Source organism: Microcaecilia unicolor, chromosome 5, assembly GCF_901765095.1.
Source record: "Microcaecilia unicolor chromosome 5, aMicUni1.1, whole genome shotgun sequence".
NCBI classification, from domain to species: Eukaryota; Metazoa; Chordata; class Amphibia; order Gymnophiona; family Siphonopidae; genus Microcaecilia; species Microcaecilia unicolor.
The window spans coordinates 350,661,053-350,673,475 of NC_044035.1; the positions used below are offsets into that span (position 1 = coordinate 350,661,053).

General features: G+C 47.2%; 1 protein-coding gene across 2 annotated transcripts in view; it reads left to right on the top strand.

The window, feature by feature from the left end:
- Positions 1-1,349: 1,349 nt before the first annotated feature.
- Positions 1,350-12,423, top strand: part of FAM92B (family with sequence similarity 92 member B) — a 68,730-nt gene continuing 57,656 nt past the window's right edge. For both annotated transcript variants that reach the window (XM_030202707.1, XM_030202708.1), the window contains exon 1: positions 1,350-1,534. In XM_030202707.1, the coding sequence (XP_030058567.1) occupies positions 1,515-1,534 (20 nt within the window). In that variant the 5' untranslated portion in view covers positions 1,350-1,514. The remainder of the gene's footprint in view (positions 1,535-12,423) is intronic.

The window sequence follows — 12,423 nt, forward strand, 5'->3', positions numbered from 1 at the left end:
ATGCTATATTGGAGAAACAGGCCAGATGCTTAAGACAAGATTCAATCTGCACAGACATCACATGAAAATAGCCGGTGCCAGTCAAGCCTCCACCCCTGTGGGCCAACACTTCACAAGACCAGAACACTGCACCCGTGATTTCATAGTAAGAATACTGAAAGGTAATTTTAAAACAATACAGGAACGTAAGACCCACACAACAAACAGGACTTAATAAGGATCTGGGTTTTCTAACCCATTTTAAACCATAAAGTTGTATTTCTCTGTTTATTACCCTCCTCTCACCTACCAACACCCATCCTGTTAGAATATCAATGAAATGCTTTGACGTCCCCATGCATACCCTCACCCTCCCACTCTGTCAGACTGTCAAAGTGATGCTTTGATGTTTCTCTTATATATACTACTTGCCAACACATTTGCTTATTTCCGATCTGACGAAGAAGGGCAACCTTCGAAAGCTAATCAAGAAATGTATTAAGTTATGTCCAATAAAAAAGGTATCATCTTATTTTCTTCTCCATGTTTTATTTTGTTTGATTTCTATTGATAAACTTCACAGCCACCACGAAATCTCTCCTCATTTTCCCCTCTCTCATAATACATTTTAAGTGTCTTATTTGTGCTTAGAATCAAGTGGAATTTATCTCTGTGTCTGGCAGAGGGATGTGATCAAGATTAAGCCAGGCCTGATAACTGCTTTGGTTCGATCTTGTAATGTATGGGGGTTTATGATATGTGGCAACTCCTTCCCAAAACTCAAGTCATTTCCTGGATAAATCTAAATTGTAATTAAAACTCTGCACAGGTCCCTTACTTCACAACCCCACCTGAAGATTTACAAGTGTTACAGGACTAAGATATCAGTCAGTCTAATGCTTTAATCACATTAAAACAGGAAACCCGCTTACTTCCTTCTAGATCTTCTCATAAATCTAGTATAACAAGCACAGCTCTGAAATAAACCCTTTTAACACCATCAGATTTGACTTCCTTCAAAGGAAGGCACTTTTATGCAGAGTGGCTATCACAGTCTCCTATTGGCTTCCTTCCTTACAATGTACTAACTAAATAGGCTCATCATCACACTTGCACTCCTGATTATTAAACCTCCTTGACCCGCCTGCCACAAGAGGCTACTTGTAGTTGTTTCACGTGCAAGCGTGAGCAGGTGCGCACCAGAGGGCGGCGCGAGAAAGCAAAGCTCGACGTCACCACCTCAGCTGCCGAGCACACCTGCTGCAACAGGCGCGCGCCGCCACCTTCCACAGCACCTGCCAAGCGGGCAGCCGACGCGCGCCCTCCCTGCTGCCATGGTAACCGAGGACAACTCCGCCCAGACCCGGAAGTCGCGCTCCGCTGAGTGGAGGCGTTTCCATAGCAACCGAGCAGGACCGCGCTACCCGAGGCCACCGTCGTGTGGCCCCTCTCTCTCTCTCTCTCACCCTCGCTAAAACACTGTGCGTACCACCCCCCTCTCCTCCCCCTCCACCACACACACACCTTCGACTGCGATGAACCTGATTCTTTCCAGGTAAGTGCCCGGTGGGAAGGGTCTGCAGTCCTCCTCCTGGCCCTTTAAAAGGCTCCCCTCCCCCACCCCCTAACAACCCCAGACAGGAGGGGGCGCACCGTGCTACAGACTGGGAGCTGGGAACACACACTTCAATACTTGGGACTTCCAGGCCATCTCCTATGAACATGCATGAGAAATGTACAGAGCTGCCAAGTTACCCATTCTTGGCCAGTCCTGGATTTTTGCCAACCTCATCCTGGAGTGTTATGGGACCTGCAGCACCAATTTGGGATGTAAGTTTTTAAAGCCAGGACCGGCGGCCAAAATGGGTATTTGGCAGCTCTGAACATAGCAGTGGCATAGCCAGACTTCGACAGGAGGGGGGGGTCCAGAGCCCCAGGTTTGGGCGCACATTTTAGCCCCCCCCCCCCCCCATTGCCAACACCCCCCCGCTGCCGCCAGCACCACCACCACCAACTTACATAAGTACATAAGTAATGCCACACTGGGAAAAGACCAAGGGTCCATCGAGCCCAGCATCCATAGATGGTCGGTAGCCCAACTGTTTGGGGAGGCTAAAGGGGGCGGAGCTTACCTCCATACACTCCATGGCAGCGACGTCAATGAAGAAAAAGACACTAGAGGCTCGCCGCCAGCTTCTGCCTTCTCTCTGCACACAGTGTCCCGCCCTCGCGGAAACAGGAAATGCATCACCGCAGAAGGCGGGACACTGTGTGCAGAGAGAAGGGAGAAGCCGGCGGTGAGCCTGTAGTCTTTTTCTTCATTGACGTTGCTGCCACGGAAATAAAAGGTCAAAATGCGCGGGGTGGGGAGGGTGGGCTGCATCACAAGCGGAAGTCCACAATTGGGCTGGGGAGGCTTAGCCTCCCCAAGCCTCTTATACAGGGCGCCTATGCCAGCATCCCGTCCACGACAGCGGCCAATGCAGGCCAAGGGCACCTGGCGAGCTTCCCAAACGTACAAACATTCTAGACATGTTATTCCCGGAATTGTGCATTTTTCCCAAGTCCATTTAGTAGCAGTTTATGGACTTGTCCTTTAGGAAACCGTCCAACCCCTTTTTAAACTCTGCTAAGCTAACCGCCTTCACCACTTTCTCCGGCAACGAATTCCAGAGTTTAATTATACGTTGGGTGCAGGACGTCAGACTCGGAAACCAAACGAAGGAAGAAGACTTCGGCTGGCGGGGGTTGGGGTCCCCTGCCAGCAAAGGTAGGCGACGGCGGGTTGGCGGCGGGAGGGGGAGATGAGAGGGTCGTCGTCAGGGGGGGTCCAGGGCCAAATCTATAGGGGCCCAGGCCCCCGTGGCCCCATAGTAGCTATGTCCCTGGAACATAGTCGTGCAAATCTATCTCATGCATATTCAGTGTGTATACACTGTGAAAATGCTTGACCCTTACACTGAAAATATTCACTTTAATATGATCACTTTGGCTATTGAAAGCAATAAATATTTGTTACATACTTTACAGAACTTCCAAGTTATTGTGTTCCAGGAGAGAGAGAGATTTTAGGCCAGTGTGAGATTTCAGACACCCTCATAAGTACATAAGTAATGCCACACTGGGACAAGACCGAGGGTCCATCGAGCCCAGCATCCTGTCCACGACAGCGGCCAATCCAGGCCAAGGGCACCTGGCCAGCTTCCCAAACGTACAAACATTCTATACATGTTATTCCTGGGATTTTGGATATTTCCAAGTCCGTTTAGTAGCGGTTTATGGACTTGTCCTTTACGAAACCGTCCAACCCCTTTTTAAACTCTGCTAAGCTAACCGCCTTCACCACTTTCTCCGGCAACGAATTCCAGAGTTTAATTATACGTTGGGTGCAGGACGTCAGACTCGGAAACCAAACGAAGGAAGAAGACTTCGGCTGGCGGGGGTTGGGGTCCCCTGCCAGCAAAGGTAGGCGACGGCGGGTTGGCGGCGGGAGGGGGAGATGAGAGGGTCGTCGTCAGGGGGGTCCAGGGCCAAATCTATAGGGGCCCAGGCCCCCGTGGCCCCATAGTAGCTACGCCCCTGGAACATAGTCGTGCAAATCTATCTCATGCATATTCAGTATGTACACTGTGAAAATGCTTGACCCTTACACTGAAAATATTCACTTTAATATGATCACTTTGGCTATTGAAAGCAATAAATATTTGTTACATATTTGCAGCGCTGCGTATGCCTTGTAGCGCTATAGAAATGCTAAATAGTAGTAGTAGTAGTAGTAAATACTTTACAGAACTTCCAAGTTATTGTGTTCCAGGAGAGAGAGAGATTTTAGGCCAGTGTGAGATTTCAGACACCCTCATAAGTACATAAGTAATGCCACACTGGGAAAAGACCAAGGGTCCATCGAGCCCAGCATCCCGTCCACGACAGCGGCCAATGCAGGCCAAGGGCACCTGGCGAGCTTCCCAAACGTACAAACATTCTAGACATGTTATTCCCGGAATTGTGCATTTTTCCCAAGTCCATTTAGTAGCGGTTTATGGACTTGTCCTTTAGGAAACCGTCCAACCCCTTTTTAAACTCTGCTAAGCTAACCGCCTTCACCACTTTCTCCGGCAACGAATTCCAGAGTTTAATTATACGTTGGGTGCAGGATGTCAGACTCGGAAACCAAACGAAGGAAGAAGACTTCGGCTGGCGGGGGTTGGGGTCCCCTGCCAGCAAAGGTAGGCGACGGCGGGTTGGCGGCGGGAGGGGGAGATGAGAGGGTCGTCGTCAGGGGGGTCCAGGGCCAAATCTATAGGGGCCCAGGCCCCCGTGGCCCCATAGTAGCTACGCCCCTGGAACATAGTCGTGCAAATCTATCTCATGCATATTCAGTATGTACACTGTGAAAATGCTTGACCCTTACACTGAAAATATTCACTTTAATATGATCACTTTGGCTATTGAAAGCAATAAATATTTGTTACATACTTTACAGAACTTCCAAGTTATTGTGTTCCAGGAGAGAGAGAGATTTTAGGCCAGTGTGAGATTTCAGACACCCTCATAAGTACATAAGTAATGCCACACTGGGACAAGACCGAGGGTCCATCGAGCCCAGCATCCTGTCCACGACAGCGGCCAATCCAGGCCAAGGGCACCTGGCCAGCTTCCCAAACATACAAACATTCTATACATGTTATTCCTGGGATTTTGGATATTTCCAAGTCCGTTTAGTAGCGGTTTATGGACTTGTCCTTTAGGAAACCGTCCAACCCCTTTTTAAACTCTGCTAAGCTAACCGCCTTCACCACTTTCTCCGGCAACGAATTTCAGAGTTTAATTATACGTTGGGTGCAGGACGTCAGACTCGGAAACCAAACGAAGGAAGAAGACTTCGGCTGGCGGGGGTTGGGGTCCCCTGCCAGCAAAGGTAGGCGACGGCGGGTTGGCGGCGGGAGGGGGAGATGAGAGGGTCGTCGTCAGGGGGGGTCCAGGGCCAAATCTATAGGGGCCCAGGCCCCCATGGCCCCATAGTAGCTACGCCCCTGGAACATAGTCGTGCAAATCTATCTCATGCATATTCAGTATGTACACTGTGAAAATGCTTGACCCTTACACTGAAAATATTCACTTTAATATGATCACTTTGGCTATTGAAAGCAATAAATATTTGTTACATATTTGCAGCGCTGCGTATGCCTTGTAGCGCTATAGAAATGCTCAATAGTAGTAGTAGTAGTAGTACATACTTTACAGAACTTCCAAGTTATTGTGTTCCAGGAGAGAGAGAGAGATTTTAGGCCAGTGTGAGATTTCCAGCACTGATTTCAGTTGGTGGGTTTAAGGACTACAAATCCCATACTGCTGTGGGATGTAAGTTTTTAAAACCAGGATTGGCAAAAAAAAAAAAAAATTTCCCTTCTGGAATGGGTAACTTGGCAGCTCTGATGTTCCTTGCACGGAAAGTATTCACTTTAATATGATCACCTTGGCTATTGAAAGAAATCATATTTGTTACATAATGGAATCTGGGTGTATAGATACCATTATAGAACCAGTGGCCCTTTTACAAAGCAGTGGTAGAGCTAACGCGCTGGAAGTGCCTGCCAAAGCGGCACTACCGTTGCGGTACCACGGGTGCCCAGCAGTAATTCTGAAGTTGGCACCTGCTGCATGATTACTTCTTGAGTAACACATGAGCCCTTACTGCTAGGCCAAAGGTTGGCGGTAAGGGCTCAGGCAGTAGATAGCCGGGTTCTACTTTTAATTATAACCAGGGCTTTTTTTGAGGGGGTACTTGGGGGGTACTGAGTACCGGCACCTTTTCCATTACATAACATAGTAACATAGTAGATGACGGCAGAAAAAGACCTGCACGGTCCATCCAGTCTGCCCAACAAGATTGTCTGCTAAAATTGACCCATGGTACCGAAGTTTTATGTTTCAACGATTTTTATTGATGACAAGTTGGACAATACAACTTACTGTACCATATTAATAGCATGTTTAACAGGGACACCACTGACATACATTCTTATTATTAACCATGGTACCGAAGTTTTAATGAAAGAGCTCAGGTTCTACACATAGGGTTACCCGGTTGGCTCAATCCGTCCTCCTTTTTCTGGAGCCATATGGTAACCCTATCTACACACCAATTCTGCCTTGTCATAGATTCTGTGACTGGTTGCAGGGGGCCTGGCTATTGTGGGGTGGGTCCCTTAGTGATCACCCCAACCCCTGAAGGGTGGCCTGGCATTTGAGTACCGGCACCTTTTTCTCTGGAAAAAATGTACTGATTATAACACACAGCCATTTACTGCCCCCATTAACAAAAAAAAAAAGCATTTTTTCCCCCACAGTAAAAAATAGCCCAGCGCTCACCAAAAACATGCACCCACACTACCACAGGCCACTTTTTACCACAGCTTAGTAAAAGGACCCCTTAGCGTGCTGCATCCCGGCACCTAACTTTTGGCACCCTTTATAGAATTACCCCCAGTGGGTGTAAACTCACCCTGCTATGGCCAAACTATCTCCCCAGAGAAACTTGTGCACACATTGTGTAAAACTAGATATAGTCTTGCCATACACTGTTTTATAAGAGCTGTTTTCTTTTGTACTTATGGATCATGGTTGATAAAATTACCCCTAAAGATGTGCAAAGTGGGGTAAACAACAGTAACAGTATATTATCCAACCATGTCACACATACGGTTAGAGTTTCAAACACTATAATTTAAGTGTCTTTATAATGTCTGAAGCAGTAGCTTCCCACAACACTCATATAGCACTAGGCTATGAACAGCTGCTGATGTTTGCTACTGTGGTAAACTTTAATCAAACTATTGGAACTAAGATGGTTGTCATACATAGTTTTATTAGGGACTGATTATTCCAGCAGGGAAACCAAGGAATTAGCATAGTACTACTACTACTACTATTTAGCATTTCTATAGCGCTACAAGGCGTACGCAGCGCTGCACAAACATAGAAGAAAGACAGTCCCTGCTCAAAGAGCTTACAATCTAATAGACAAAAAATAAATAAAGTAAGCAAATCAAATCAATTAATGTGGACGGGAAGGAGGAGAGGAGGGTAGGTGGAGGCGAGTGGTTACAAGTGGTTACGAGTCAAAAGCAATGTTAAAGAGGTGGGCTTTCAGTCTAGATTTAAAGGTGGCCAAGGATGGGGCAAGACGTAGGGGCTCAGGAAGTTTATTCCAGGCGTAGGGTGCAGCGAGACAGAAGGCGCGAAGTCTGGAGTTGGCAGTAGTGGAGAAGGGAACAGATAAGAAGGATTTATCCATGGAGCGGAGTGCACGGGAAGGGGTGTAGGGAAGGACGAGTGTGGAGAGATACTGGGGAGCAGCAGAGTGAGTACATTTATAGGTTAGTAGAAGAAGTTTGAACAGGATGCGAAAACAGATAGGGAGCCAGTGAAGGGTCTTGAGGAGAGGGGTAGTATGAGTAAAGCGACCATAGCTCTTTTTACCCCATGTTTACAAACAGAGTTTGTACCTACAGGCAAATGGAAAACCAGGTTCCCATTAACGCTGATTAAGAACACTGATCTTTCCAGTATGAATTCTGTGTAAATTAAGAAGTGGGAGTATAAGCTTTGCTGTGCTTGATATCAACAGGGTCGGCCCGAAGGTATCCGATGCCCTAGGTGAACCTTCTTCCATGTCCCTCCTGACCCCGTAGGCAGTTTAGGGCCCTACCCCATGTAGTCTAGCATCTCCTCATCCTGTCTTCCCTCAGGTCCAGCAACTCATCTCTCTTTCTCCTCCCTACTCCCCACCCCGTCCAGCATTTCTTCTCTAATCCTCTCTCTCCCCCAGATAGCCAGTATCTCCCCTCCCTATCCTTCCTCAGGTCCAGCATCTCCCCTTCCTCTCCTCAATCTAGTGTCTCCTGTCCCCCAGTTCAGCATTCCTCTTTCCTCTCCCTTCCTAGTGCATCTCATCTCCCCTTCCTTATCCAGCATTCCTCTTTCCTCTCCCTTCCTAGTCCAGCATCTCATCTCCCCTTCCTTATGCTGTTCCTGTGTCCAGCATACTCCCCAGTCCTGCTGCTGCTGCAGTATTATCTCTTCCCAGACACTTTCAAAGTGCTATATGGCAGCCTGGAGCCTTTTCAGTAGGGGTCCATGCAAATCCCTCCTTTCAGTACCCTTCTCCACCACCTCCAACTCCAGGCTCCGTCCCTTCTGTCTCGCCTCACCCCATGCCTGGAACAAACTCCCTGAGCCCATACGCCGTGCCCCCTCCCTACCCATCTTCAAATCAATGCTCAAAGCCCACCTCTTCATTGTCGCCTTCGGCACCTAATCACTACACCTCCTCTCAGAAAACTTATCTACCCCAACTTGACATTTCGTCCTTTAGACTGTAAGCTCTTCCGAGCAGGGACCGTCCTTATTGTTAATTTGTACAGCGCTGCCTAACCCTAGTAGCGCTCTAGAAATGTTAAGTAGTAGTAGTTAGTAGTAGTAGGGTCCATGCTCAAGTGCTGGCACCGCCTGCTGTCCTGTCAACAAAGGACTTCCTGTTGGGGGGGGGGAGGTAGGGGACAATGCTTGAGCATGGGCCTCTACTGCCAGGCCCTGCGCCAGAATTCAGTACTTTGGAAGTGGCCAGGATTAGGTGCATTAGCAGCAATGGTGGTAGGGGCATGCTGGATATGACACTGGGGTAAGGAAGGGGATCTTAGAAGATGGTCTCCTGCTGCATTGCCACCCCCTAAATGCTCCTGCTCTAGGCAGACACCTAATCCATTAGATGCAGGGCCAGCCCTGGCCTCCAGGAAGAGTGAAATAGACTGATTCAAAAGCAGGAAGGTGAATCACAGTTGTAATATAAAGGTGCTGGGAAATCTACACTAAAGCTCCATCCTACTTTAAATAATACCCCATCTCTACCTCCCTGAAGGGATTGCTAGCTTTCATATCTAGGTTTTTAATTGGAACATGATAACCAGGGGGGAAGGCTTATGAGACTCCATTCCTCCTGACCTTTATTAAATTAATGATTTATGGATGACATTAATACACGTATTGTTAAATAAACAGAGCAAATATCAGCCATGTCTTGTGGGTATCTACTTTGTGTTTCTCAGGGCCAGATTTACTAAAATTTGTTTCTCCATAGACACTGAAAAGAAAAAGCTTTAGCAAATGAGACCCATAGTAAGAGAAAAGGGAGAATTTACCTCAGCACATAGCCCCATATAGTGCATCTCATATGCATTTCTCCTTAAGACTGCTCCGATAATAATAATCCTTATAGTGAGATTTTAATATTTGTGGAAACACATGGCACTGTACTGAGTCATTGAACCAGCCCCAAAATGATACTGCAGTCTGAAAAAAAAAAGATTATATTTTTGTGCTGAAATATTTTTATTTTGATCATGATAACATTCTAATCATCATAATTAATAAAAAAAAACCCAGTTAAACAGTCATCATTACAAAACAGCAAGAAAGGTCTGCAAATAACCCCTCCCCACCCAACCTAGAAACTTCAGAGGGAACAATTTGGATTATTAAAAGTCATCTGGGATTTAAGTTGGGAGTCTTCAACAGTCTGTTGTGGGAAAAGATTCAATTTTTAGAACTTGCTTCCAATAGAAAAAAAAGGTATTGACCCTCCAGTTGCAAATATTTGTTTTCAGTTGTTTCCTGTCATAAGCAGGCAGATAGGAAAAAGGTCTCCTATATCCTGTCGCATGTCCCATTGTTTCTCTCTTTATCGAAGCAGCATGAGATCTGACATTGTAAATCTGACCTGTTTAAGCTCTTTCATGCTGTTTATGTTCAGCAGACCAGAAATTACTAGTTGTACCATCACCTATTTCTAATCATAGAAACAGAGAAAAATGAAGGCAGATAAAGACTATCTAGTCCAGGGGCATAGCCAGCATTGGATTTTGGGGGGTGGACTGGGGGGGAGGGCAATTCATTTCCTCCTCCTCACTGTGACGTAAATCTTGCTTTTGCTGGCAGAGATGCCCAGTCCTTGCCAGCAGGGCTACCAAGAGACAAAGTCGGGCTCGGAGCAAGCACTCCTCAGACCCCCCCCCCCCCCCCCACGTGTGCCCTCCACCCCCTGGGTCTGCTTACTTGCTTAATACTTGTCTCCTGCTCCTGTGTGTGGAGACCACATTAACTGTAAGTTGCTTCAGGTTCTCGCCTTGCTGCCCCTTCTGCTCATAAAAAATCTCCTTTAGATCTCCAGGAGTGGGCAGAGAAGGCTTTCTCTGTTTCTCCCTCCTTATATGTGGCCTCAGTCTGTTCAGAGGAGCTGTCGTTGAAGGAGCTGTTAGAGGAGGAGGAGGCTGTTCCTCACTGGCAGTCAGTCCTGACAAAATGGCGCCCATTCTTGCGCTTTCCTGTATCAAACTGTGCACCAGCCCTACCGGAGAACCCGAACTCCCCAGATATTCAGATGCACAAAATCGAAAGAGGTGCTGCTGCTGCTGACCATTTCCTCCGCGTCCCACGGGATTCCTGACTTATACAGCAGTGCCTGACGCTGGCTGGCGGATCCCACAGAGGGAACACCGCTTAACTGCTTCCACAGGAGTTTCCATTTACCCTGTCATAAGTGTAGTGCAACATGATCCCAAGCAGTGAATCAGGATCCCGCTCCTGCACCAAGTAGAACTTGCAGCTTTCAAAGCGTGAGAATGGGCGCCATTTTGTCAGGGCTGACTGGCAGTGAGGAACAGCCTCTGCCTGATCATGTGCAGACCACAGCCGCAATTTTAAAGTCTTAGGGCCCGACAAAGCATTCAGCTGCATCGAGATCTTTGTTTTTTTTCTTCCAGAGTTTATATTTTGGTCGGAAAACCAAAATATGAAAGTGCAAAACCCTTACGAGAGAAACTACACTGGCTCCCACTCAAAGAACGCATTACTTTTAAAGTATGCACATTAGTCCACAAAATCATTCACGGCGAAGCCCCAGCCTACATGTCTGAGTTAATAGACTTACCACCCAGAAACGCTAAAAGATCATCCCGAACTTTCCTCAACCTCCACTTTCCTAACTGCAAGGGCTTGAAATGCAAAGCGCTGCACGCGTCAACCTTTTCCTACATGAGCACGCAGTTCTGGAACACACTGCCGCGCAACCTGAAAACGATCTACGAACAAACCACCTTCCGCAAATTATTGAAGACACATCTTTTTGCTAAAATCTACAGAAAGAACCAAAACACATAAAGTCCACACTCACTGTTCAGTAATACATCAATACACCCACTTATGAATTCTCAACCCCCGAAATCTCACCACACTCATACCTCTACTCACAGAAAAATGTATACCATATGGTTTTTGTTATTATATATTGCCCTTTAATTTCCCGTTGTTTCCTTCCAATGTTTCAATGTTCTTTTCCATTGATATATTCCTTAACGATACTTTGATTTTGTCTCGTATAACTCTTCACAATGTAATCCATAACCGAATTGTAACAAACTGTATTTCCATCTTTCATAATGTATTGTAAGCCACACTGAGCCCGCAAAAAGGTGGGAAAATGTAGGATACAAATGCAATAAATAAATAAATTGCCCTTAAACCAGGCCTATTTAGTGAAGCAGGGTGGGACAGTCAGAATTGCTGCAAGGTGCTTCAGTTTCTCGCTTTGCTTCCCCTTCTCCGTCTCATAACAGATCTCGTTTAGACATCCAGGAGTGGGCAGATGAGGCTTTCTCTGTTTCTTCCTCCTTATATGTGGCCTCTGTCTGTTGAAAGGAGCTGTCGTTGAAGGAGCTGTTAGAGGAGGAGGAGGCTGTGCCTCACTGCCAGTAATCCCTAACAAAATGGCACCCATTCTTGCGCTTTCCTGTATCAAGCTATGCACCAGCCCTACCGGAGAACCCGAACTCCCCAGATATTCAGATGCGCAAAATCCAAAGAGGTGCTGATGCTGCTGCTGACCATTTCCTCCGCGTCCCACGGGATTCCTGACTTATACATACTGCAGTGCCTGACACTGGCTGGCGGATCCCAAAGCGGGAACACCGCTTAACTGCTTCCACAGGAGTTTCCATTCACCCTGACTGTCATAAGCGCAGCGCAACATGATCCCAAGCAGTGAGTCAGGATCCTGCTCCTGCACCAAGTAGAACTTGCAGCTTTTAAAGCATGAGAATGGGTGCCATTTTGTCAGTGAGGAACAGCCTCTGCCTGATCATATGCAGACCACAGTCGCCATTTTAAAGTCTTAGGGCCCTTCTTCCTGTGCAGAAGGAAGGGATCCTCAGGAGCTTAGCCTAGAATGGGTGGCAGAGCTGGTGGTTGGAAGGCGGGACTAGTGCTGGGCAGACTTATACGGTCTGTGCCAGAGCCGGTGGTGGGAGGCAGGGATAGTGCTGGGCAGACTTATACGGTCTGTGCCAGAGCTGGTGGTTGGGAGGCGGGGCTGGTGGTTGGGAGGCAGGG